The sequence below is a fragment of the Mya arenaria genome, chromosome 11, assembly GCF_026914265.1.
Source record: "Mya arenaria isolate MELC-2E11 chromosome 11, ASM2691426v1".
Classification (NCBI taxonomy): Eukaryota; Metazoa; Mollusca; class Bivalvia; order Myida; family Myidae; genus Mya; species Mya arenaria.
Window position 1 is genome coordinate 49,311,976 of NC_069132.1, and position 24,196 is coordinate 49,336,171.

At 36.4% G+C, this 24,196-nt stretch overlaps 1 protein-coding gene and 2 long non-coding RNA genes across 5 annotated transcripts in view; 2 read left to right on the top strand and 1 right to left on the bottom strand.

Moving 5' to 3' along the window:
* LOC128208048 (uncharacterized) overlaps positions 1-9,804 on the bottom strand; it is a 42,501-nt gene extending 32,697 nt beyond the window's left edge. The window contains exon 1 of one of the 3 annotated variants that reach the window (XM_052911361.1): positions 9,782-9,804. Coding sequence is in view for 1 of the 3 variants with exons in the window: in XM_052911358.1 (XP_052767318.1) it covers positions 6,782-6,804 (23 nt within the window). In the remaining 2 variants the exon portion in view is untranslated. Of the gene's footprint in view, positions 1-402; positions 476-6,781; positions 6,820-9,781 lie in introns of those variants that run through there. The other 2 variants (XM_052911358.1, XM_052911360.1) reach the window with 2 other exon arrangements.
* Positions 247-13,249, top strand: LOC128208050 (uncharacterized). The gene is made up of 5 exons (XR_008256833.1): positions 247-377; positions 10,853-11,021; positions 12,155-12,266; positions 12,554-12,711; positions 12,950-13,249. It is a non-coding gene; the product is annotated as an uncharacterized LOC128208050 (long non-coding RNA).
* On the top strand, positions 7,115-9,519 carry LOC128208049 (uncharacterized). The gene is made up of 4 exons (XR_008256832.1): positions 7,115-7,668; positions 7,974-8,084; positions 8,979-9,063; positions 9,165-9,519. It is a non-coding gene; the product is annotated as an uncharacterized LOC128208049 (long non-coding RNA).
* Positions 13,250-24,196: the final 10,947 nt, after the last annotated feature.

The window sequence follows — 24,196 nt, forward strand, 5'->3', positions numbered from 1 at the left end:
GTCTTACTCATTGAGTGTACTGTATTTATGCATAAAAACAAAGCACTCACCAGGGCCTATGCTCTACTGGCTTGGCTTTTATGGTGATTTTCAATTTGATCAATTTCAAAGGGCTATAACCCAGTCATGCATGGGGGGGGGGATCTGGCTGTTTTTCAAAAGGAACCATGATTAAGTCAATATTTACCAACTGTATAAGTAAATTAAACATCAGTTAATAAATGGAAGATCTATTGTGTTCACAAGCAAGCATAGAACAATTTAAGAAATAAAGCAGAACATGCTTTACTGAAGGTAAACAACCATAGAATTGTCAATAATGCAGAGACATGAGGAAGATTGGAAAATATTGGTACAGTTATGTGACACAAACACAGGTAAGACTTATGTAGCAAAACATACTAAGTTCAGAAGGTTGCTGTGACCTTGACCTCGGAGATAGGGACATGATTCTTGAACGTGGCTTGTCCTCATACTTTGGTGGTCTCTTCTGCCAAATAAATCCAACAATGTATAACAAAGATATGAACTGGATTATTATCTGTTTGGCTTGTATAGCAAAACATATTAAGTTCAGAAGGTTCCTGTGACCTTGAACTCAAAGGTAGGGACACCAATCTTAAGGGTAACACATCCTCATACTATGGTCACTTTTGTACAATTTTTTTTAAATCCGACCATGAATGAGAAAGATATGGACCGGACAAGAACTATTATCAGTAAGGCTTATATATATAGCAAAACATACTAAGTTCAGAAGGTTGCTGTGACCTTGACCTCGGAGATAGGGACATGATTCTTGAACGTGACTTGTCCTCATACTTTGGTGGTCTCTTCTGCCAAATAAATCCAACAATGTATAACAAAGATATGAACTGGATTATTATCTGTTTGGCTTATATAGCAAAACATATTAAGTTCAGAAGGTTCCTTTGACCTTAAACTCGAAGGTAGGGACACCAATTTTAAGGGTAACACATCCTCATACTATGGTCACTTTTGTACAATTTTTTTTAATCCGACCATGAATGAGAAAGATATGGACCGGACAAGAACTATTATCAGTAAGGCTTATATAGCAAAACATACTAAGTTCAGATGGTTGCTGTGACCTTGAAGGTAGGGACATGGGTCTGGTTTACTTCTGTAATGGTCCGCTGTAGGCGGTGAATGTGCGCTCATAGTGTAACGGTCCGCTGTAGGCCGCGGATGTGCGTTCATAATAACATTCCGTTATAAACGGAAGTATGTTCATTAACTTGGTTGGTAATATGCAAATTAGCAAAGTCCGGGTTCTCTGTGAATAGAGAATTTAGTGTATATAAAGACCAGTGGACCCATTCAGGGTGAAGCATGCTTTTCTCTGAAGGGATCTGTTGGCCTTGTTTGGCTCGCACGTTACAAATGGTGGCAACGGTGGGATGTTGATAACTGCCAAGTCGGAGTTGCCTTACCCATAAGATTCCCAGACCAAGACTCGGGACAAGTCTTCTCGGAGGGGAAAGTAATGTAATGGTCCACTGTAGGCGGTGAATGTGAGTTCATAGTGTAACGGTCCGCTGTAGGCCGCGGATGTGCGTTCATAAAAACATTCCGTTATAAACGGAAGTACGTTCATAACAGATGTTAACTTGGTTAGTAATATGCAACATAGCAAAGTCCGGGTTCTGTGTGAATAGAGAATTTAGTGTATATAAAGACCAGTGAACCCCTTCAGGGTCAAGCATGCTTTTCTCTGAAGGGATCTGTTGGTGTTTGTTTGATCCGCACGTTACACTTCCAATTAAATGCAGACTTACACTCACAAATTTTAAACAATTTTAGTTGGCTCCAAGTCTGTTAAAGAAATAAAGCAATTCAATATACTTAGGTAATGAGGTAGATATTCTATTAAATTTTGGTGCCCAGTTTTCTAAAATGTGCAAAAAAGCAGCTAACCAACTGAATAACCTTCTAAACAATTTTTTGACAATCAAGCTTATTATCTTTAAATCTTTTATCAGGTCTTATTTCAATTACTGTCCTGTTGTTTGGCATTTTTGTAGAAAGACCAACAGAAAATAAACAGAAAAATAAAGAAAGATTCAATACAGAGCTTTAAAATTTGTTTTTAATGATTACACCTGATTACACCTCAACTTATAATAAAACTTCTTCACTGAGTTCAATTTCCAACATTACATCTGAGGAGGGTAAGATACATCGCTTTTGAAACTTACAAATGTCTGTACTGTTTCTCACCTGATTATGTTCAAAACCTTGTAGCATTTAAGACATGTAATTTCAATCCCAGATATGAAAACTCTGTAGTGGTGTCATCAGTAAGAACAACTAAATATGAGAATAGCTCTTTCTGCTTTGTCTTTACGGAAGAGGAGTTTTGTTTTCAGTGGGATGGCTTACACACACTGGACAAGATATGGCCCAAGTTTCACGAAACATCTAAGTCCCTTATAACAGGATCAAGCTCAGCACACTATATTTCATTCATTATAAATCGTATAATATTCTCTTTTTAAGCAGTATTGAGGCTTGTAAAGGAAATAATATTTGAGTTCAATAAGATAAACTACTTCTTGTTTTATCAAATCATATTTAAGTAAGTATGGTAATTTTGCTAAATGAAAAATGATACTTTAGTCAGTTATGCTTAAAGGGACTGTACACCAGATTGGCACCCAAAAAAAGTTTTTTTTCTGTAGCGAATCTCAGGACAATTATTTAATAGAATGTGTTATGCTTTGATTTCATAATTGTAAAAAAAGTACCAAAATGTAAAAAAAAGTACCAAAAAGTAAAAAAAAATTGTGTTGGAGACCGGGTTCGAACACGTGTCGCCAAAATTGCAGTCCAGCATCGTATCCACTGAGCTACGACGGCTTACTCTAATCGGGTGACATAATTACCTAACTCGGTAATATCACATGATAACACCGACTAGCCAATCACGCATAAGGAATGAATTCTACTAGGTAAACATACCCAGTAATCTTTTTTAATGGAAACATATGAAATAACTGCTAAACTTAAATAATTTTTAAACTATGTGGTACTTCAGTTAGTAAGTTTCAATACATTGTACACATTAATACCAAGTTTATGACAGTTTTCAACAATTTTCTTTTTTTCTTGCAAATTGATCATCTGGTGCACAGTTGCTTTATGAATTTTTGAGAAATTGGAGCAGGTATTCAAATACTAGAAAATATTTCAGAGGGCATTTTAAATATGAACATTTATTTATCAAATAAAGTTTGTTTATTTTTGATTGTTTGAAATTTATACATCATTAACATCTATCAAACACACACAAATAATTGTGGCTTTTTGTGAGAAAGTTTTTATCAAGGTGATACAATCTGGTATTCAATTAATATTCTTACACAATGGTAAGTGCTGATATCGTCAGGACAGTGGCCGGGCAGAGATTTAGATGGTTACCTGTAGGTAAGGATTGACCCAATCATAGGAGCAACCATGTCTTTGTACGCTACTGTTTCTGATAACAGGGCTTTTTCTGCCCATTTTGGGAAAAAGACCCTGGTCATTTTGGGAAATTTTGCGTCGTGAAAATGCCGAAATTGGGAAATTTTACAGTTCAGAGAAAAAGCTGTCTAGTCTCCTGCGAATTAGGAAATGATTTAATATTAGTTTATTTACCCTTTAAAAAGACCCAAAATGGCTGAAATATCAATCCTTGGGGTGTAAATATCTATAGCAATAAATCATGACAGATAATAATTCATACTGATCTCTGAATGTGATGAAAATCAATGATTTCTGAAATCAATTATCAAAAAAACTTGACATCACATGATTTATTAGGATGTTGCAAATGAAACAATACAGATAAAAAGACTTTCTAAAAAAAATAAAAAAAAAAAATAAAAAAATTATTTGGATTTTTTTTTTTTGATTGGGATTTTTTTCTGAAGATTGGGAAAAATACCTTATATTTTGCTTTGGGAATGGGTCCGATAGTCGGACCCGTGGGTACTATAGAAAAAGCCCTGGATAATGTCAGCAAAATCTAGTAGTATTTAAATTACGTGATTTATTCAATACCTCCTAGCAATACTTTCCAAATATTTTTTCTAGCAAACTAAAGAAAATACAAAATAAAAATAAAAACTTTTTTCACCAACTACACATTATTATATCATACTATAAATAATAATTTCCTTTAACATAATGGTACTAACATTTCTCTTTGCCGTTTATAAAGTATACTTTTATTAGACTAAATTTATACTCTAACCATTTTACAGTGGTTTTGTCAACTAGTAGAACCATGCACGTGTGGACAGCTGGGAAAACTAGTTGATATTATCATTGTATACAGTGCTCTTATCTGTCTTACTTTTTGTAATACAGTGTGTGTATACCACGTGATAAATTACGTCGTATATGCTACGTCGGAAGGCAAAATTTTGCTTAATTTATGAAGACTTAAATCAAAGATAACTTTTATTTTGCTGCACCATTTTAAATGAAACAAAGGGCAGTACATGCCGCTTGAAGAGACCAGCCTTCGTTTTATTACCGGAGTTTGATAAGGTGATTAGTTTCATCAAACACTTCGACGAACCTGTTTCCAAAATAATGTTTTGACAGTGCTCCATCAGATGGCCATATTGAGAAAAGGTTTGTTGAAGTGTTTTAAGAAACTAAACTCTCAATCAAACGCTGGTTAAAGACCAAAGGCGGTGCTCCGTAAGCAGCGTAGACTGCGCTATGTTACATTTAAAATGGTGAAGAAATAGCGAAGTTATCTTTGTTTAAAGTCTTTTAAGTCTTCATTCGAAAAAAAATATTGCCTTCCGACGTAGCATTTATGACGCAATTTATCACGTGGTATACACACACTGTAGTAGTCTGCATTAGTATAATAAAAAAAGGGCTCTTGTTAAATACTTTTTCCAATATGTAACCATTTAAAACTATATGGTTTTGTTTCCAGGTCACCAGTTCATTGTTGTTTTGTTAAGTATGTTTGTATGTAAGTATGTACCCCATAAGAAGCCTTTTACAATAATATGAGTTGGGTTCCTGTTTCGTCAATATCACACACAGATATTTTTATAACAAACAGTATTATTGGCTGGGTTAATATATGTTTGTGTATTTTAAAAGAATTCATTACTGGTTCACCGTTGTGAATGTAATTGAAATAATACTTATTATTTAACAGTTGTGAGTTGAGAATTGAGAGCTTACAGTTGCAGAGAAACATAAAAATGACTACAGAAATGAGAAAACTATGGTATCAGAGGAAACCTACTAGTTTGGCTCTCGTCTTTCTTAAACAAGGGCTGTCGTAAGACAGCGTGCTCGACTACGCCGCTTTGACTTAGAAGTGAACACAATAATGATGTATGTGTCTGTCAAAAGCAATATAAATCAAATTAAAAAGTAAACAGTGACCATAACTTTCGGAGCCCAAAACACAATCTCATGAAAGGTCTCTATAAACTCTTTATTTATACCAAGTTTGCTCGCGATTATTTATGTCGACCCTTACTTAAGTTATTCAATACCAACCATTTTTCTATTAATAGTAGCGTTGACCTTGACCTTGATCTTATGGGCCTCAAACGCAATCCCATGAAAGGTCTACATAACCTCTTCCTATATACCAAGTTTGGTCACTAGATGTCAAACCTAGCTAAAACAAGAGATGTTTGTCAAACATTATGCCCCCCCTGAGTGCCATGTTGTCAGGATTATATGGACAATTGAATGAAATATGCATGGACCAAAATGACAGCTGATTTGTCACTGACATTGGATGCCGTTAAGGCAGTTTTAAGATTATGATCATTCAAAGTGTGAAGATAGAGTGTGTTATGACCATGACCTTTGACTCTATGACCTCAAAATCCAGGAGTCATCAGCTGGTCACCAAAAATCTAAATGTCAAGTTTGAGGGCCATGGGTGCAGGCATTGACAAGTTATCACACAGACAAGCTTTTTTCGCTCAAGTCACTGTGACCTTGACCTTTGACCCCTAAAATCATAAGGGGTCAACTACAGGTCAGATGCAACTCCAACAAATGTTTAAGGCCCATGGGTGCAGGCATTGTCGAGTTATCACTCGAAACATTTTCGCACTCAAGGTCACTGTGAACTTGACCTTTGACCCGATGACTCCTAAAATCAATAAGGGTCACCTTCTGGTCAAGCCAAAGTTCTATATGAAGTTTAATGACCATAGGTCTAGGCATTGTTGAGTTATCACTCGCACAAGCTTTAAAATTCTTTTACCATTAACCCTAAAATCAATAGAGGTCATCTAGTGGTCAGGCCCAACCTTCATGTTAAGTTTGATGACCATACGTCCAGGAATTGTTGAGTTATCACTCGGACAAGCTTTGGTCTACCAACGGACGGACCGACCGACCGACCGACATGCCTGTGCAAAGCAATACATATACCCCTCTTCTTCAAAAGGGGGGCATAATTATTCGATACATAAGGTGACTGTGACGCTGCCCTCCCACCAACCCGCCCAAACAATGACACAAGTCATTCTAATAACTTGTTTTTCCCTTTGTGAAAATCTGGTTAAGAGTATAAAGATGTGTTTGTCAAAAGAAATCAAAAAAAAATTAAGAAAATGAAGTAAATCAAGGGCCATAATTGGTATTTAGGGTTTACATGGAGTTATGTAACCTTATTGTAAGATGGTCGTCATTAATTGTGAGAAGTATTCATTTAATTGAATGAAGAGTCTAGATTTTTTTTATTAAAAACATGCCCTAAAACTTTAACGTAACGCACCAGTCAATTGTAACCACGGCCATCCCAGGTCCGGGGAATAGCGGGGTCTTTGACTTTCGGTCCAGCCAAGCCCAGCTAAAATCCCCATCCTGCTGGGATGAGCTGATGGTGAAATCCCCGCCAAATGCCCCCGCACCCAAGGGACCTTAGGTTTGGCCCAATCCAGTCTTATACTTTGCGCGAAGACAAAACCACTGCATTCACCCGGCACTGCGGGGCCGTCTGAAAGGTAAAAACATGGCCCATTTCCACGGCTAACCCTGGTATAGCCCCGGACCTGGGCGAGCCGTGGTTACAACTGACTGGTGCATAAGTTCCTAAGTCAATCAGGGGCCTTATGTTAGCGTCAACCGCGCATGTGCAAAGCCAATTATTGCGCAATCGGTGTTTTCGCTAAAACCTGACCCGGAAATTTAGCATATTTTATACGCGTCAATGCGAAGAAAAGAAAGGTTAACCAAATGAAATATTAGCATAAATGGGTGGGATTAAGTCCAAATATGGCGTATATGACCTACATATTATATAAATGCTGATTTTTAGTAGGGAGAATAAGGTTTGAAAACTAAACAAATCGCGATTTTGTTGAAAACGGCCATATACGCGGATCTTTCTGTGGTTTTAATGAAGTATGATCATCATTCTAAATAAAATGGGTAACATTTACACCGTATTTAACCGTAATATATGTGAATTAAGGTTATTTTCAATATTGGTGCGCGACCGCGAGGGGAGTTAAGAATGGATAAAATTACCTCCCCTGCCAATCGAGCACTTGCTAATGTGGACGTTTCCGGAACAATTGCAAACAAAAATTAATGCGTATTAATTCGTAATTGCAACAGCGATTTGTATCTGGTAGATGGCAATATTGCCGTTTGGTGCAGGTTGGTTATATTGAGTTATTGCATGTATGCATTTATTGAATCTTATTTGTTTGTCTGATAAATTGATGCATTTTTGTGATATCCTTTTCGTACTCAAAATCGTCGTACTTTTCATACATTTGTTTTGCAATCGATGTTAAATATATAATCTAAAAAAAGCAAAACTAATTTAAGGCAAGGCTTTCTTCTCATTTATCATGCACAAATATTGGTTCCAGTGTCAAACCTGAAAGTAATGTGTATAACTGAGTTAACAAATGGTTTTGTTTAAAAAATTAGTGCATTTGTATTTTATTCATTTTCAGAAGAAACTCACTGACTCCGTGACAGAGTGTGTCCGCCTCGGGCTGGTTCAACTTTGATGGCAAAGAATATAAAGGATTTGTTATATCAGTGGTTCCCAGCTTTGGAGAATGGTATAATGTTAAATATGACAATGATGATGCTATTTATGCATATAACTTATGTCAGGATTACAAACAAGGTGATTTGCAGCTTGTGGTAGAATAGTTGTGCTATTTATAAAAGATCAGCTTAAGCAGTATTTAAAGTTCAATGAAGATTATTTGAGCTTTTCAGATATTGACATAGAAACTGGTGTTGGCATAATCCACATTATTTACATGTAAGACACATTTAACAGTGCACATGTTCCAGTTGAAAGTCTGAGGGAGAGTGTTAACTTTCCATTAACATTTATTATTTTCAGGTGCCAGTTTAACACTCTTATCTCATCCCTCATCAATCATGTTTCATTGTTAAGTTAATACTATTAAAAGGCACTCATGTTTCATTGTTAAGTTAATACTAAAAGCATTCATGTTTCATTGTTAAGTTAATACTAAAAGCATGTAGCATGTTGTTAAGTTTAGATGCTTTATAATGTTAACAAATGTTGCTTGCCTAGAACAGTAGATTAGTTTCCGAGTTTTAGTTAAGAAAAGTTAATTATTTTTGAATAAAACATAAGGCAGTTTTTTTACATACTAAATGACAAATATCACATTCCATTCTTTGGTTCTAAAGCTAATAATGCTTGCTATTTCGGTTTATTTTCTGTAGATAATGTAAAATAATAACACATGCTAACAACTCTTCAGTTTATGTTCAGAATTATATTAACAGTTGGTTTATGGGGTAACTTTATAGCTTCTAACCTGACATTATATCATTCTTGCAGTGCATTATCATTTCATAATTGAGAAACTAACCTGTTTAATATGTATTTTTATAAAACTAGTGTAAAATATAATGTGATGAACATTTTTTCCCATATAAATGTCTTATATGAATGTTTTGCCTATTTTCAGGTATTTCTGTCTTGGCGCGGCGCACTTCGATTCATCTTAGCAGCATACTAAGAAGTTGCCTGGTCCATTACAAGATACGGGATAGGTCAGTTAAATATGTATTTATATAAAAGTAATGTAAAATATAATGTGATAAACATTTTTCCCCATATTAATGTCTTATATGTATGTTTTGCCTATTTTCAGGTATTTCTGTCTTGGCGCGGCGCACTTCGATTCATCTTAGCAGCATACTAAGAAGTTGCTTGGTCCAATACAAGATACAGGATAGGTCAGTGATGGTTATAGAAGCAGTCAGGAGTGAATTGTGCACTGGAAAAACATTCTAGAGTGGAATAAAAAACTTGGGTCAGCTTTTTGTGAAAAGTGAAAAAAGTGACTTTCCGAATGTTGATTTTTTGCATAATCTGGAGTTGTTAAATTCTATGTGCTTTGACATATCATAATAAAAGTATACATTTTTGTTATAAGTATGGTTATATCTATCTGAAACAGTAAGGTTTAAGCTGGATTTGATTTTTTTTAAAAATCACTGATTGTTGCTACTTATGTCCGAATCGGTCCTGCGTGTATACATTCAGTATAAGTTTCCCTGAATGCCCATTATTGTGAATAATCATAAAAACTAAAATTCCTGTCATTCAAGTTCAATAGTCATTCTAAAATGCCGTCCAGGCTTCTTCTTTTTTATGATGGTTAGCCTGGAACGTCATTCATAACAAAATTCGTAAACATGTAAAAACTGTCTATGAAATGAAATGTTCTTCATTTGTATTCTGTTACTTAAGACTGCCAATAAATACCTTAATTCTTATCAATAACCATATCCATTTTGCAAATTCACAAGCTATTTCTTCAAAAAAGTAATTTAAATACCTGATTTCAGTTGACAGGAGCTTTCTTACTGCCAAAAAGAAAAAAGGTTACACACAACTATACTTTAAGGTTTCAATCTGAAGTAGTATTTTTAGTATGGATTACCTTCCCCTAACACTATCATTATCAGTTACCACACTTTTGTACTTAATAAATTTGAAAAACATTTATCGTCACATACAGGATTCAAGATCTATTTACAAACTATTCTATGGGCAATGTGGACAATGCATACTATTATACACATGTATTTAAAATAAGACTAAATATTTAAAAAAACATGTATATCGACTAGAGTGTGTTTTATCTTCAAGCTTAAAGCTTATAGGAAAACAACTAGAGTTAGAATTGTTGTGTGTTTTTTTAAAGAACTATATTGGTAAACAGAAGTAACGCTTATGTGTTTAAGGGGTTAAAACATGACAAAGCCGGGACTCTGTGTGAGAATTGGCCTTCATGCTCTTATAGAATATGCCTCTGGTTGTTATGGGACACTTGTGCAATCTTCGCCGACTTTACATTTAAAATGTCATCTTATAGAAGGTCATATGTCCAGTTTGTGACGTGAAAGCGCCAGCGGTTCAAAGAGACGCTATAAAATTTAACAAAGCTTATAAAGGCAAACCGATAATTTTACCCAGTATTCTAATGTCTGTCATACAAAGTAAAAGCACACATATAGTATTTATAATGTATGGTCGTTTTTAGACGGGAGGCTAGGTGCGTGTGGGAAAGGGGAAAGAAATGTAGAAATGTTTTTATGTCAAAAGATGGCAATCAAAACCCCCCAAATAATTGCAGAATTTCAAACCGTCATGTCAGATTTTTGTCAACATACATACAAATGGTCGTTCACTGTATCCATATAGCATACTTTTGTTGTAAAAAAAACTTCTTAATATTTGCACAATAGGTTTTAAGACTTTGATTTTTTGAAGGTGATCAACAAAAGAAAGATTTTTCATAGAATTTTCTTTTATATTATGATTTAATTGCAGTATGTACTCATGGCAAAATGGTGTTCGAGAGGTGGCGAATAAGGATTTGCTTGCAAAATTGAAGAACGATAACCTCGTTTCCGCAAAACACCCTACGCTCGGGTCGGAATGAACCTATCTTACACTCTCGGCCATGGAAGATACTTATAATCTGAGGTGGAAGAAAAGGGTATCTTCTAGGCGTATTGATTACTTTCGAAAGATATATTATTTATTCAGCACTTTGCGATACATTGAGTGTTAATTGAATTTGCACCTAGTTTTGTTCTACGATTTCCGTGAACTCATCATACTTATATTATTGTATATGAATGTATACCACATTCTAGACACAAATACGTTATAATTAAGCTATATTCAAAGCAATTTTGCAAGAACAGTTATGCTTTGAATAATATTTACATTATTTCGAAAGCATATATTTTCACTGATTTATGGCAGTTAATTCCCAGCAAACATTACCATATCGGGCCGATATCGGCTGAATATCGGCATTTCGGCCAGTGCTTGCCGTTATCGGCCCGACATCGGGCTGATATGGGCATATTGACTGAAACATTGTATGCGTAATAATACTATACAATTTAGATTTGAATGTTTAAAAATAATTACATAAACAATAGCTTTAATTTTTTATGGACAAAAAACGTTTTATAAATATGCCAATATCGGGCCGATATTGGCCCGATGTATACGTAGTATTGTTTCAAGGGAGAGCAATGCATTTGTTGCAACTTTCACTGGGAGTTCATTCCCCTTGCGATTAATAAATATTTTAATTCATTATCATCAAATAATAAAACAATTTAAGTTTATATGGTAATTTTTAATTAAATCTGTATTTAAAAGATTCAGTTCATGTTTATTTGAATATTATCTACGAAATTATTTAGTTTAATATTCATTGCGGTATTCGTGCCATTTCAAAGAGAAGTTGAAAGTCAAATTATATTTTTGGTTTTTAAAAATGGTAAATACTGTTTGCATCGTTGTTGGGCGCGTGAATATAAGGCATCATTATAGTACTATTGTTTATATATTTAGTTTTATTTCGAGTAAATATGTTGAAAAGAAATTCGTGTAATATATTTTCGTGACTAGTTCTCTTTGTTGTTTTATCAATTTGATTAAAATCAACATTAAGGTAGCATGCGAAAGCATGTGCACACAGAAGCAAAGTATTGCATTGATGTTTGGGTTGGGTTTGAACGATTAGTTTATCTGCTTCTATTGTAGACAAATTTAAAAATAACATTTTGTTATCAATTATGAATCATAATTGGCACACATTTTATTTTACAGTACCGTATAATGTGGAAATATCGAAGTTGCAGAGAGCGGACAACTGCAAACTGAGATTCTGAAAAAGAGGAATAAAGGCGATCATAGGGGAGGTGTATCTTTACGTCGCCATGTAACCATTTATATTGAACTTTTTCATACTATGTTAGTAACCTTCAGTCTGTCAGGATGGCGTGTCTGCATTTATGTTATGTTTGTGAAGCAAATTAATTTATGATACATCATTCTCTTCATGAATTAAGAAGGAAAGTATTGATAAAAAGTAGGTGATTTAGGCTATTTCACACTTTAAAAAAGCAAGTTGACTATGACAACCTTTAAATTTACCTAAAGGGGAGAAATTATCAGGATAACCGAGTAATGCATTTGTTACTGTCACAAAATGTGATGCATTTTCAGGGGAATAGTGTTTTAATCAGATGATGATGAAAAAATGTCAGTGACAACACCACGAAAGCCTTTAAATGTGACAGTGGCAATGTCAGGACTGCTCTGCAAGTATCACAACATTAGCTACAAGATCCCCTAACAGTTGCACCATACATGTGTATCTACAGGTATATACCGTTCTAAATCTTTGTTTTCAAGCATAGTTCAAGTATATGATCGCCCAGAAATATACAAGGGATGAAGGCAAATTTTATACAAACAAAAGAAAAAATAATTCACATTTAACAAAAACCCAATTAAAAATTAAGAATACCCAATTCTTTGTAAATGCATTTTGTAAATACCCATATCCTGAAAAAATTTTTATCACTACCTCTGTATAAATAGTGCAAGCACTTATTCCAGAGGCTGTCGTGAAATTCCGTCGTTTCTCACGGGAGAGGTACGAGAGACATATGCCGCCTGAATGAGAACAGCATCGGAAAGTGATGGTGGAAGGGAAATCCTTGGAACACCGGGATGAAAAAACAAAACAATATTATGTTAAAAACCCTTAATGTTTAGTGCAGGAGCTTTACCTTAAGTAGTGTTCAATGAAATAACTATTATTTCAAGACTTATTTTGTTTGTTTATTTTTACAGTGACAGTCTGTGTGTATTATGGCATGTCTGTGTATCATAACTTGTACATTTTGATAAAACTGCTCAGGGGCTTTATCCACATTCTGTGATAACCCTATTGTTTGAATATTTAAAGCAATGATAATAAAAATTTGTAAGATCAAACAGTTTATTTTCTTATGTAGGAATTTGTGAGTATATAATATGCCTGTATGGTAGGTTTTCACCGCATTAATATATGTTTCTCTCTGAAGACAAACCAAGACAAAATCGTGTGTTTAACTATCATGTTCTGTTGTCATTGAGCATGACAATCCAGCTGTATGAGAATAGGGACGAAATAGGATCTCGGCATCATGCTGGCTAAATGTCGGTTACTTACAATATGCCGACATCGGCCCGATGTCGAGCCGTGTTGCACATCCGCCATCGGCCCGATGTAAATGCCGATGTCGGGCCGATACAAAATGCTTGCTGGGTTATTTCAGGCATTTACTGCGGCATCAAATACCGTAAATACACCCTTAAACTGTTCTCCCAATGTTCATGATCAACAGCTTATGATCATCAGGTTGTCTAATATACACATTGTACATGTGTTACTAGTATTATATTTATTATCAATTACTTTTATTTCAAATCATTTTAGTATTTCCAGCTGTAAACGGTTACGGACCCCCCCCCCCCCCCTTCCTTGAAATGTCAAAGCATTTGCACAATTCTGCTAAGCTTGCTCACGATATTCAGGTTGCAGTGTTCTGGATAACACGATATTCAGGTTGCAGTGTTCTGGACAAAGCCTGCTCACGATATCCAGGCTGCAGTGTTCTGGACTTAGCCTGCTCACGATATTCAGGCTGCAGTGTTCTGGACTAAGCCTGCTCACGATATTCAGGTTGCAGTGTTCTGGACTAAGTCTGCTCACGATATTCAGGCTGCAGTGTTCTGGACTAAGCCTGCTCACGATATTCAGGCTGCAGTGTTCTGGACAAAGCCTGCTCACGATATTCAGGCTGCAGTGTTCTGGACAAAGCCGGCTCACGATATTCAGGCTGCAGTGTTCTGGACAAAGCCGGCTCACGATATTCAGGCTGCAGTGTTCTGGACAAAGCCGGCTCACGATATTCAGGCTGCAGTGTTCTGGACAAAGCCGGCTTACGATATTCAGGCTGCAGTGTTCTGGACAAAGCCTGCTCACGATATTCAGGCTGCAGTGTTCTGGACTAAGCCTGCTCACGATATTCAGGCTGCAGTGTTCTGGACAAAGCCGGTGTAACGTTGTAAAGTGACCCCCATAGAATAATGACCCCCCGGTCATTATTTTATATAAAATAATGACCCCCGGTCATTATTTTATATAAAATATTGACCGGGGGGTCATTATATTATGACTGGGGGGTCATTATATTATGACTCCTCACACGTAGAAAAATGACCCCTCACGTAGAAATGTGACCCCCTATAGAATAAGGACCCCCCCCCCCAATCCAAACCTTGACCTAACCTATCTAAGGTACACTTGCACAACATAATTATCTTCATCCATAGACATCGGAGGAGAGATGGCACCCGTCCGTGCATGCGTCCATACTGCACGTTTTTTTTTGACCGCAGTTAGATGGAATTGATCCAAGCTTCAGGGATTACCACTACCGATGCCTATTTGTGTGGAAAGAAAAAATGGTTAAAGTCTCCGACCGAGAATCACTTGCCCCTCACCGTTGTGAGTTCGACGCCTACCAGGGTCGTGTATGGGTGACAGGCATACAAACTGTGCGCTGCTCAGTTTATCATTTAAAACATAGGCGATGGACTGCATAGGAACGTTCCATCAACAAAATACGCAACTACTTGTTGTAATTTACGGCCTGTTTGAATATCAACAATCAAAAATATTTATAATCACAGAACTAGCTAGTTTTCAGGGGGCGAGGGTGGCTGGATTTCAATCTAGTATCGTTGGACTTCTTACCAGAACTCGTCTAATCCTGATCTGATGTAACATACTTCGATAGCTTCCTCGCCTAAGAATCGAATCTGTGCAACTGGATTAGGAGTCAACTATATAAACCTCTCTGCGATTGAAATTAAATAATTATTAATTATACAAGCAGAATCACTGTAAGTGCACTGTAAGTGACAAGTGTTTGTTAGTGATTTGAATCATTTTCGTAGTCATCAAAGTTGTATAGTGATTAAACGTCCCACACAGATTAATGGAACTAGCAATGATGAATGACTTAAAAATATTATCCCTTTTTTCTTTTCATGACCATTCGAAAAGTGGTTTTAGAAATCATTTAGCACAAAAAGGATAAGCAATTCATGCAAAAGATCTGAGTTACAGGTTAATTACAGCAACCTCTTATTATCATAAATGTTCTTTCTTCCCCAGGACTGTGTACCATTGGAACAACCTACCACTTACTGTTGCCCTCCTCCCTACCCCTGAGCAGTTCAGTGCAGCTATATTTAAGAAATGAACGCCTTCTCGCGTCGGTTCACGATTATATGAATACAACAAGTCTCGTGCATAGTTCGTAAACCCCGAAGGGGTTTACGTTAACTATGCACGCTACTTGTTGTATTCATATACCCGTTGAACTATAGCGAGAAGGCGTTCATTTCTTATATTTATATTATCATTTATATTATTTCTACTTATATCAAAAGAATAATAGTCGATTTATTGGATTATCTTCTAAGAAAATCGATTGCATCTTATTAACACGACGATCGCGTCCGTTATTCGGAAGAGCGGTGGCCAGCCCATATGACGTCACGGAGACTTGTTTATTTCGTATGTGCCAATCAGATTGCGTGACGAAATATCTCGCTCATTTTTTGAAGGAATTTAACATTAACTTGAGATATATTTTAACCTTAATTAGAAGACGTGTCGCGCACACCACCCAGATCCGCTCGTCAAAGGTCAAGGTCACACTTGGAGTCGGCGCAAAATCCGTGTCCGGAGCATAACTTCTATATGGATGGAGGGATTTTAATATAATTTGGCATAAATGTTCTCCATGGCAAGGCGGTGTGTCGCGCGAAAAAATTATGTCTCTGTGGCAAAGGTCAAGGTCACACTTAGAGGTCAAATGTCAAATAACAAGTTCAAGGTTACATAGACCTTAAAACTGAAAACGGTTTCCGCTCAATAACTTAATTATTGTTCAACCTTCAGCTGCCAAACCTGATAGGATGATCACCCATATTGAGTAAATGACCCCTATTGTTTTTGGGGTCACAATATCAAAGGTCAAGGTCATTATCATTCTTTCATCTTCACAAATGTCCATTATGAATCTTTCTGTGAAAATTTAAACCTACAAAGCGGGCTCGACATCTGCCCGTGGGCATGCAGAATGTATTTCTAGTTAACCCTTTTAAACATTCTTTTAAATCTTTTTAAACTACTCTTTAAACCTTCTTGCGATTTTGACGCGCAACCATGTCTACGTCCCCGGGGGTGTTTGACATTACCGGAAGACAGACAGACAGACGGACGGACGGACAAACGGACAGACGGACGGACATACTTCTAATTTTGACCTAATATGACTCAGTTTTAAACTCACTCGAATTAACTAGCATTCTGACCAAATTTTATAAAGATTCATATAAAAATGTGGCCTCTAGAGTGTTTTTACTTTTGTGTGAATATAGATACGGGTCTTGGTAGCATTATCGTTGAATTTGCTAGATCTGATTTTATCACATGACATCGCTTGTTTTTCATGTAATATAATCATTACGAATTTCTTTATATTTAACACGTGTAATATAACTTTGACGTGACTCATTTCCGCCAATACATTCCATATAGAAAAAAGGCGTGAAAAGCGTGCGTACTCATAGCGTTAAAAAGGGTTTATTTTATATGTTTTATTTTTATGTTTTAAGTCATGTGATAAAACGAATCTCACATTCGTTGTCAAAAAATATAATATTTTATTAAACTCGTTCAAGAAAATGTTATAAAGCTCGCCCGAGGCTCGCTATGTAACATTTTCTTGAGCTCGTTTAATAAAATCTTATATCATATGACAACTCATGTGAGATCCTATATATCCGTGGTTCGGGAGTGTTGTTCGGTATATAATAAGGACAATTTCATAAACGAAAGGACTTTTTATTTAAAACTGTATGGAATATAGAGGCGAATCCAACAAAACGTCCCAGGGTGTTGACCTGTGCTTTGGTAAAACTACATGTCACATATGTTTATATCTTAAGCTATTATTTTAGTTAGTAAATCACACAAGGTATATTTAGCACGCATTGTTATGCTCATCAGATGCAATATGTTAAACCAAATTTAGCATAAATTGTATCGTTCTCCACTGAGTTGTTGATTTATTCTTGCACGTGTCACTTATCAATTAAGTATGTTTTCGACATCGCTCCAGTCACATACTATATTGAAAATATTTGCATCCACCTCGTCAGATAACCCACGCAGCCCTTCTACATTGTAAGGCGTGTTAGTAAAAGCCTTCACATATACAGTCTTTACACTTTTGTCAAGTTTTAATAGCAAGGCTTCGTCTGCGTAACAATTCACTAAAGCAGCATCTAATATGTCATCACTTATAAGGGCGTGGTATCTTTCTGGAATGTGGTTCCGAATTCGTTTGTATGGCTTTCTTGAGAACTCTTCGCCATCTACCTCTAGCACCGGGACAAAATGGTCGCTGGAATTCTGAATGTACACTGCTCGACCCCTTAAATTACCACCAATGAGGCCTAACGGTTTGTATTCTAACCAACGCCACTGTTCCTTACTGCCATACTGTGAATAAACATACACAACGCTTCTGGTGAGAGTTGCAAAAGCAAATATCTCCACTTCTGTTCCCCAAGTGTTTTCGGAGGCCATCATTGACGTGTCTAGATATCTGGAAACCGAATCACGTGTAATGCCTTTCATTAGAGTTTCGTTTTCTTTCATGAAGTCAACAATCGCTTGCCTTATCAAGCTATGGTGTGTTTGTACGCCAAAAACTAAATAACTGAATGTTCTAAACAAACAATTGCCATCCCCACGCATGTTTACAGTTTTAGTAGGTTTGGCGTCTCGTCGTATATATTTGTCTGGACCGGATGCATACGTGTTTTTGACTGCCGACTTAAATACACTCGAGATTTGTTCCTGCCATTCTTGATTAGATGGTCTGAATTGAAATGGTTGGGGTTCTTGATTAGTAGATTCTGTAGAATTGGTAGGTTGTGTTGCAACATCTTCTCGCGATACTCTTCTCTTTTTTGGAGGGAGATTGCAGTCGTCAGATTTATCGTTTCTTTTTGCAGGTCTTTCAAACGCTTTCTCGTTTGCTTGGGTTCCTGTTTCTTTGTTTATTAGACTGTGGTCATCTTTTGGACCTTCAGTTGGTCGCTTTTCTGTGTTATCTGTAGCAGCATCGTCATTACTCTGCCTATAGCGATTCAGTCTGTTCCCACTTACACTTGTTTTCATTCCTTCTAGGAAATAAGTGCCTTTTCCAGTTACTTTTGTTATTTTGAATGGTCCTTTCCATTTTAGACCCAATTTCCCTCCTTTTCTCGTCAATTTTCTGGTGTTATGAAGAAGGACTTGGTCGCCGACTTCAAAACCTGCTGTATCGTCTTTAGGTAGTGAAGAATCGTAATATTTCTTCTGCTTCGATTGTGCCGTTTTAATATTGGACGATGCTTCTTTTCTGTTGCACGACAGTTTAATGAACGAGTCTATTCTTTCCTTTAGTGACAATTCAGAGTCTTGGTTATCATCCGATTGCATTGCTAAGTCTAGTTCTATTGGTAAGCGTGCGTGCCTTCCAAACACAAGATAGAATGGTGTTTGTTTCGTCGACTCATGTTTAGACGTTCTATAGGCAAACAGTACGTATGGTAACTTAATGTCCCAATTTTTCTGCGACAAATCTACACTGTGCACAAGCATATCGCACAAAGTCCTGTTAAATCTTTCAGTATGTCCTCCTGTTTGTGGGTGATATGCTGATGCAATTCTATGTTCTATCCCAAACTGCTTGCAAAACTTTTCATTCAAGTCGTTGCAGAATTCTCTCCCCTGATCCGTTATTAATACGCTGGGGCAACCATGTGTCGTGACAAACTTTGTGAATACTGATAGTACAGTTTCAGATGACTTGTCTGGAATCCCTTCTGCCTCTACCCATTTTGTCAAATATTCTGTTATAACGACAATGTACTTGTTTCCTGAAATGTATAAATGTAAGCATTTTACAATACTTATTTTAATCAACGATGCATTGTCAAAGACAATACTAGTATATCCCCAGCCGATAGATGTTTCTTTTCAAGTTTGAGTTTGCATAGAAACTAGAATTTCATTCTGCATGTCTACGGGCCAGCATCGCAGTTTTAAGATGTTGCATAAAAATTCCCTCATGCATATAGGATATCCTCTAGAAAAGCACTTCTAATGACCTCTGTTATCTTTACCTTTAACTGGAGACCTGGTTGATGCGTGCGACACTAGATCTCATGGTAGTTAACATTTGTGTGAAGTTATAGTAAAAAAAATCTCTTCATGCAGTTACCAGATATGCCCTGCACAAGCATTTATCAGTGATCTCTAAGAAGACCTTTACCTTTGACCCATAAACCCAGTTCATGCGCGCAGAACTAGAACTCATGGAGGTGATCACTTGTGTGAAGTTTTTACAGAAATTCCTCCATTTTCATTCAAATTGGAGTTATGGTCCGTAAAAATCAGGACGGACACATGCACGCACATATAGCGAACATCAAAACCTGGCGACTAAGGGTCGAGTTCACCGAAGGTGGGCTCGACAAAAATGGAAGGAAAATAAAAAAGCACTACTCTGTTTCTTAATAATATCTTTCTCAAGTTTACAGTTGATATGTTCTATACAAACTACTTTAAGAAAAAAATCCCCCATTCATTTCGCTTGAAAATTGCAAATTGCTAGTCAAATGCTATAACTCTTAAAAAAAATAATTGAAATCTGGCCAATAGTCTTCAAGAAATAGCCCGGAAACAAAATTTGGACGGACGGACAGACGGGACAGACGGACGGAGGGCAATCCTATCTCGGTTACACCGGTAGGGGAGTTCCATAAAAAAATTCAATGTACTTTTGGAGATATAGTGGAATCCAGTTAGGTTAAAGATGTGTTGAATGTTTTTTAAAGCAGACAGACAGACGGACGCAAAAACGAAAAAAATAAATAAATAAAAAGACGTGCATAATCTCCATATTGCCCTTTATCACTATTCCAAGTTTCATGAATTTTTTTTAAGTATTTTGAAGATATCGCGGGATCCAGATTTTCGGACGGACGGACGGACAGACGGACGGACGGACAGACTGACGGAGGGCATTCCTATAGTCCTCGTAGGGGACTAATAAGCCTGATCATATTTGACTGACAGGTCATAAACAGCTGGTACATTGACATATCAGCTGGCAACCGTCGACGGCGTTTAAGTTACAGAACTATCAAAATTTAATTTAATAAACTATGGTTTTCCCGTAAAAATACAGAACTATCAAAATTTAATTTAATAAACTATGGTTTTCCCGTAAAAATACGACATATATTTACAGTGCTTAAAAAGAAATGCAGTTGCTTTCGCACATGGCCCTGTTTCACATGGGCGGTCGCTTTGCTTGTAACTAATCGTAAACTGCGTAAAATCTATTTCAGTTTACCACCACTCAACAGGTGCATTACCGATACGTCTCTACCGCTCCAGTAACTAAAAATCTCAAGTTAAACTGACTACAATGTATTACAACGTTTCAAATGAGTACGGTGGTACAGAGGTGAAATACCCAGTAGGTTGTTTTCCACCATCATTTAGCATTAACTTCACCGTCAAACCACGTGAAGACTGGACATGGTGATTTTATCAATATAAGTATATTGTAACTTAGCAAACTGATCCTTATAGAAATATGAGTCGCATCATTACTTTTATGCATAATAGTGACTAAAAATGAGCAGTGCAACCGTTGGTACTATGTGAAGGGCGTTTTCTATGTGTAGGGGAGATGTAAAATTATGACCCCCAGTCACAGTTTATGACCGGGGGCACAATATTATGACTCTGCCTCACACAGAAAATAACCCTCATATAGTGGTTTGTGTGAGACTCATTTTCCTATGTGTGGAGGAGTCGTAATATTATGACCCCCGGTCACAGTATTATGACCCCCCGGTCATAGTATTATGACCCCCGGTCACAGTATTATGACCCCCGGTCATAGTATTATGACCCCCGGTCATAGTATTATGACCCCCAGTCATAGTATTATTACGGGGGTCATAACATTATTATGCCCTGTGGTGCCGCATAGCGGTGTTGCCGCATAAAGGTGGTCGGACTCGTTTATGCGGTGATTTTCAACGCATATAGAGGGTGACCACCTTTATGCGGCGACATGCCACGCATAAAACAACTAGATATGTGTCCATAGGACACTGGTGCACCCCTACATGATGCTTAGTAACATGTTATATCATTTGATCTTTAGCGCATATTAAGTTTGTCTTAAAAAGGTTGTTGTGCTCAAGCATGAAGAAAACTAATAAATAAATAGCAAAGTTTTAGTCACTTTTGGGAAATTTCAAACTTTAAAGTCCCATAAGGCTTTTATTTTTATGTTAAAAATGGGTTTAACATTTGTCTAAATAGGGAATGTCAACAATAAAACGTAAAGAAACACTCACTTTTAATTATCCTACATGTAAACATATAGTAAAAAGAATTAAGGGAGGTAATAAAATATTTTGTTTTCCTTATAATGCTTATTGGATATACAAATCTGTTAAAAAGCTTTAAGAAAACAGTTATTTCTTATATAATTTAACTTGAAAAATATATAATTTCTTTAGTATACTTTAGTCACAAAAATAGTGGCAGCCACTCCAAACACAAAGGCCTTATGAGGCTTTAAATTTGAAGGTCAAGGTCATTCAGAGGCCAAGGTTATCTTCATATTAATTTTTTGAAGGTCCAGTTCAAAGCTTTGTTGTGTTCAAATATGAAATTAATAAGTATATTAATACCAAAATTATTACTTCACAAATATTTCCTTATATAATGTATAGTGAATAAAACAACAAAGGGCCATAATTCTGCTAAGACTAAACGCAGCAAAAATTCCTGTCTGTACGATCATCAACATATTAAGGTTGATCATCTGTGAAAGTTTGAACAAAATCCCCCAAGCGGTGTAGGAGGAGTTGCGTTCACAATTTTTTTTCCATATATAATGTATAGTGAATAAAACATCAAAAGGCCATAATTTTGCTAAAACCAATCACAGCCAAAATTCCTGTCTTTACGATCATCTACACATTAAGGTTGATCATCTGTGAAAGTTTGAACAAAATCCACCAAGCGGTGTAGGAGAAGTTGCGTTCACAATTTTTTTCCCTATATAATGTATAGTGAATAAAATATGCCCCCACTTAAGATGGAATGACCTTCGGAACTTAAGACTTTTTCAGAGGAAGAGAGAGTGAGTACATAAAACTAGATCCTGGTCTGGTTGAAACTTCATAGAAGTAACTAGTAATTATCGTTTATGTTTTAATGGGTTTCTTTATGCGGCGAAAGGGGGCCTTTCTGCCGCCTAAACATGCCCTCTGCATGCGTTGAAAATCGCCGCATAATTTTGTTTGACCATCTTTATGCAGCAACACCGCTATGCGGCACCACAATGCCCCGACATATATTGTCTACGAGTCAAAGTCACCAGGGTCTACCAAAGCAGCCCAACAAACCGACAGACAAAACTTACCCTGATAAGAGGTTTCTAGAGGACCTATAAGGTCCATGCCCACTTGCTTGAAAGCCTCGGCGGGAACTGTGATAGGTCGCAGTGGCTTCTTTGCTTTCTTCAGGTTCACCTTTCTTTGACAGTTGTCGCAGTTCTGTATAAACGTGTGTACATCTTCGAAACATCCTTTCCAGTAAAACCTAGTCGAAATCTTTTCCCATCTGAAACAAAGCAAACATAACTATTAGTCCAGATAAGTTACCAAAATACAGTCAACCTTGCCTTAGCGACTCACTGATTTAGACAACTTCCTGCCGTATACGACCCTGTTTACGACCGCCTGACGTAAAAAAATCTATATAAAGTCACTGACTGAATTAAAAGACTCCCTGTCTGACGCCACAAACGACCGTAATGTTTGCACCCCGTGATGATAATATGGCTTAATTAAACGAATTTCATGCATTTTTCAGTCATTAACATATAGCGCTTCGGATCTTGGATTTCTTACCAGCGTGTTAACTTTACTGTGTGCTATGGCAAAAATGTTTATTTTTCTCTTTTATTATCTGAGTTAAGTCAATTTAACCATAACTTCTAATATGTCCAAAATTGGACGATCTGTGGATGCACGAGTTCATTTTATATAATCCGTACGAACAACTTTTCTTGTGAGAAAATCGAATTGGAGCTACCAACCTAATTAAAATTTCGAAATTTCAAAATCCCTGCTCCTTTTAGTATTACCAAACAATAATAAAATATGATGGAAATATAATCTCATATAAACCTATCCATTACCCGATGAATAAACGCGGGATTTGAAAACTCAACCGATGTGCAGTAATATGATATCACGGCAGACAAAATGGCTTGCAAAACAAGTAAAAAGGAATTAGACAAATAATAATGCAAATACGTATACATATTCTAAATAGGGAATATCTTATATCAATTTAAATACCATAATCCAAGAAAAAGACAGGCATCAGGATTTACAAGAACAAATAATAAATTGAAACACTTGACGTTAGTGGACCTGAATTAAAAGACTCCCAGTCATACGTGACCTTTTTGTTAAGGTCTCACGGAAAGTCACCTATTACAAGTTTCACTGTAGTATCATTACTAAAAATAAAGCTAGCCATGGATGCACCTGAGACAAGTTGAAATCCAATACATGTTGTTCTAAATGTTCTAAATGACGATAGAATTATTAGAATTAGTTTTGAGTTTACATAAGCAACTTTCA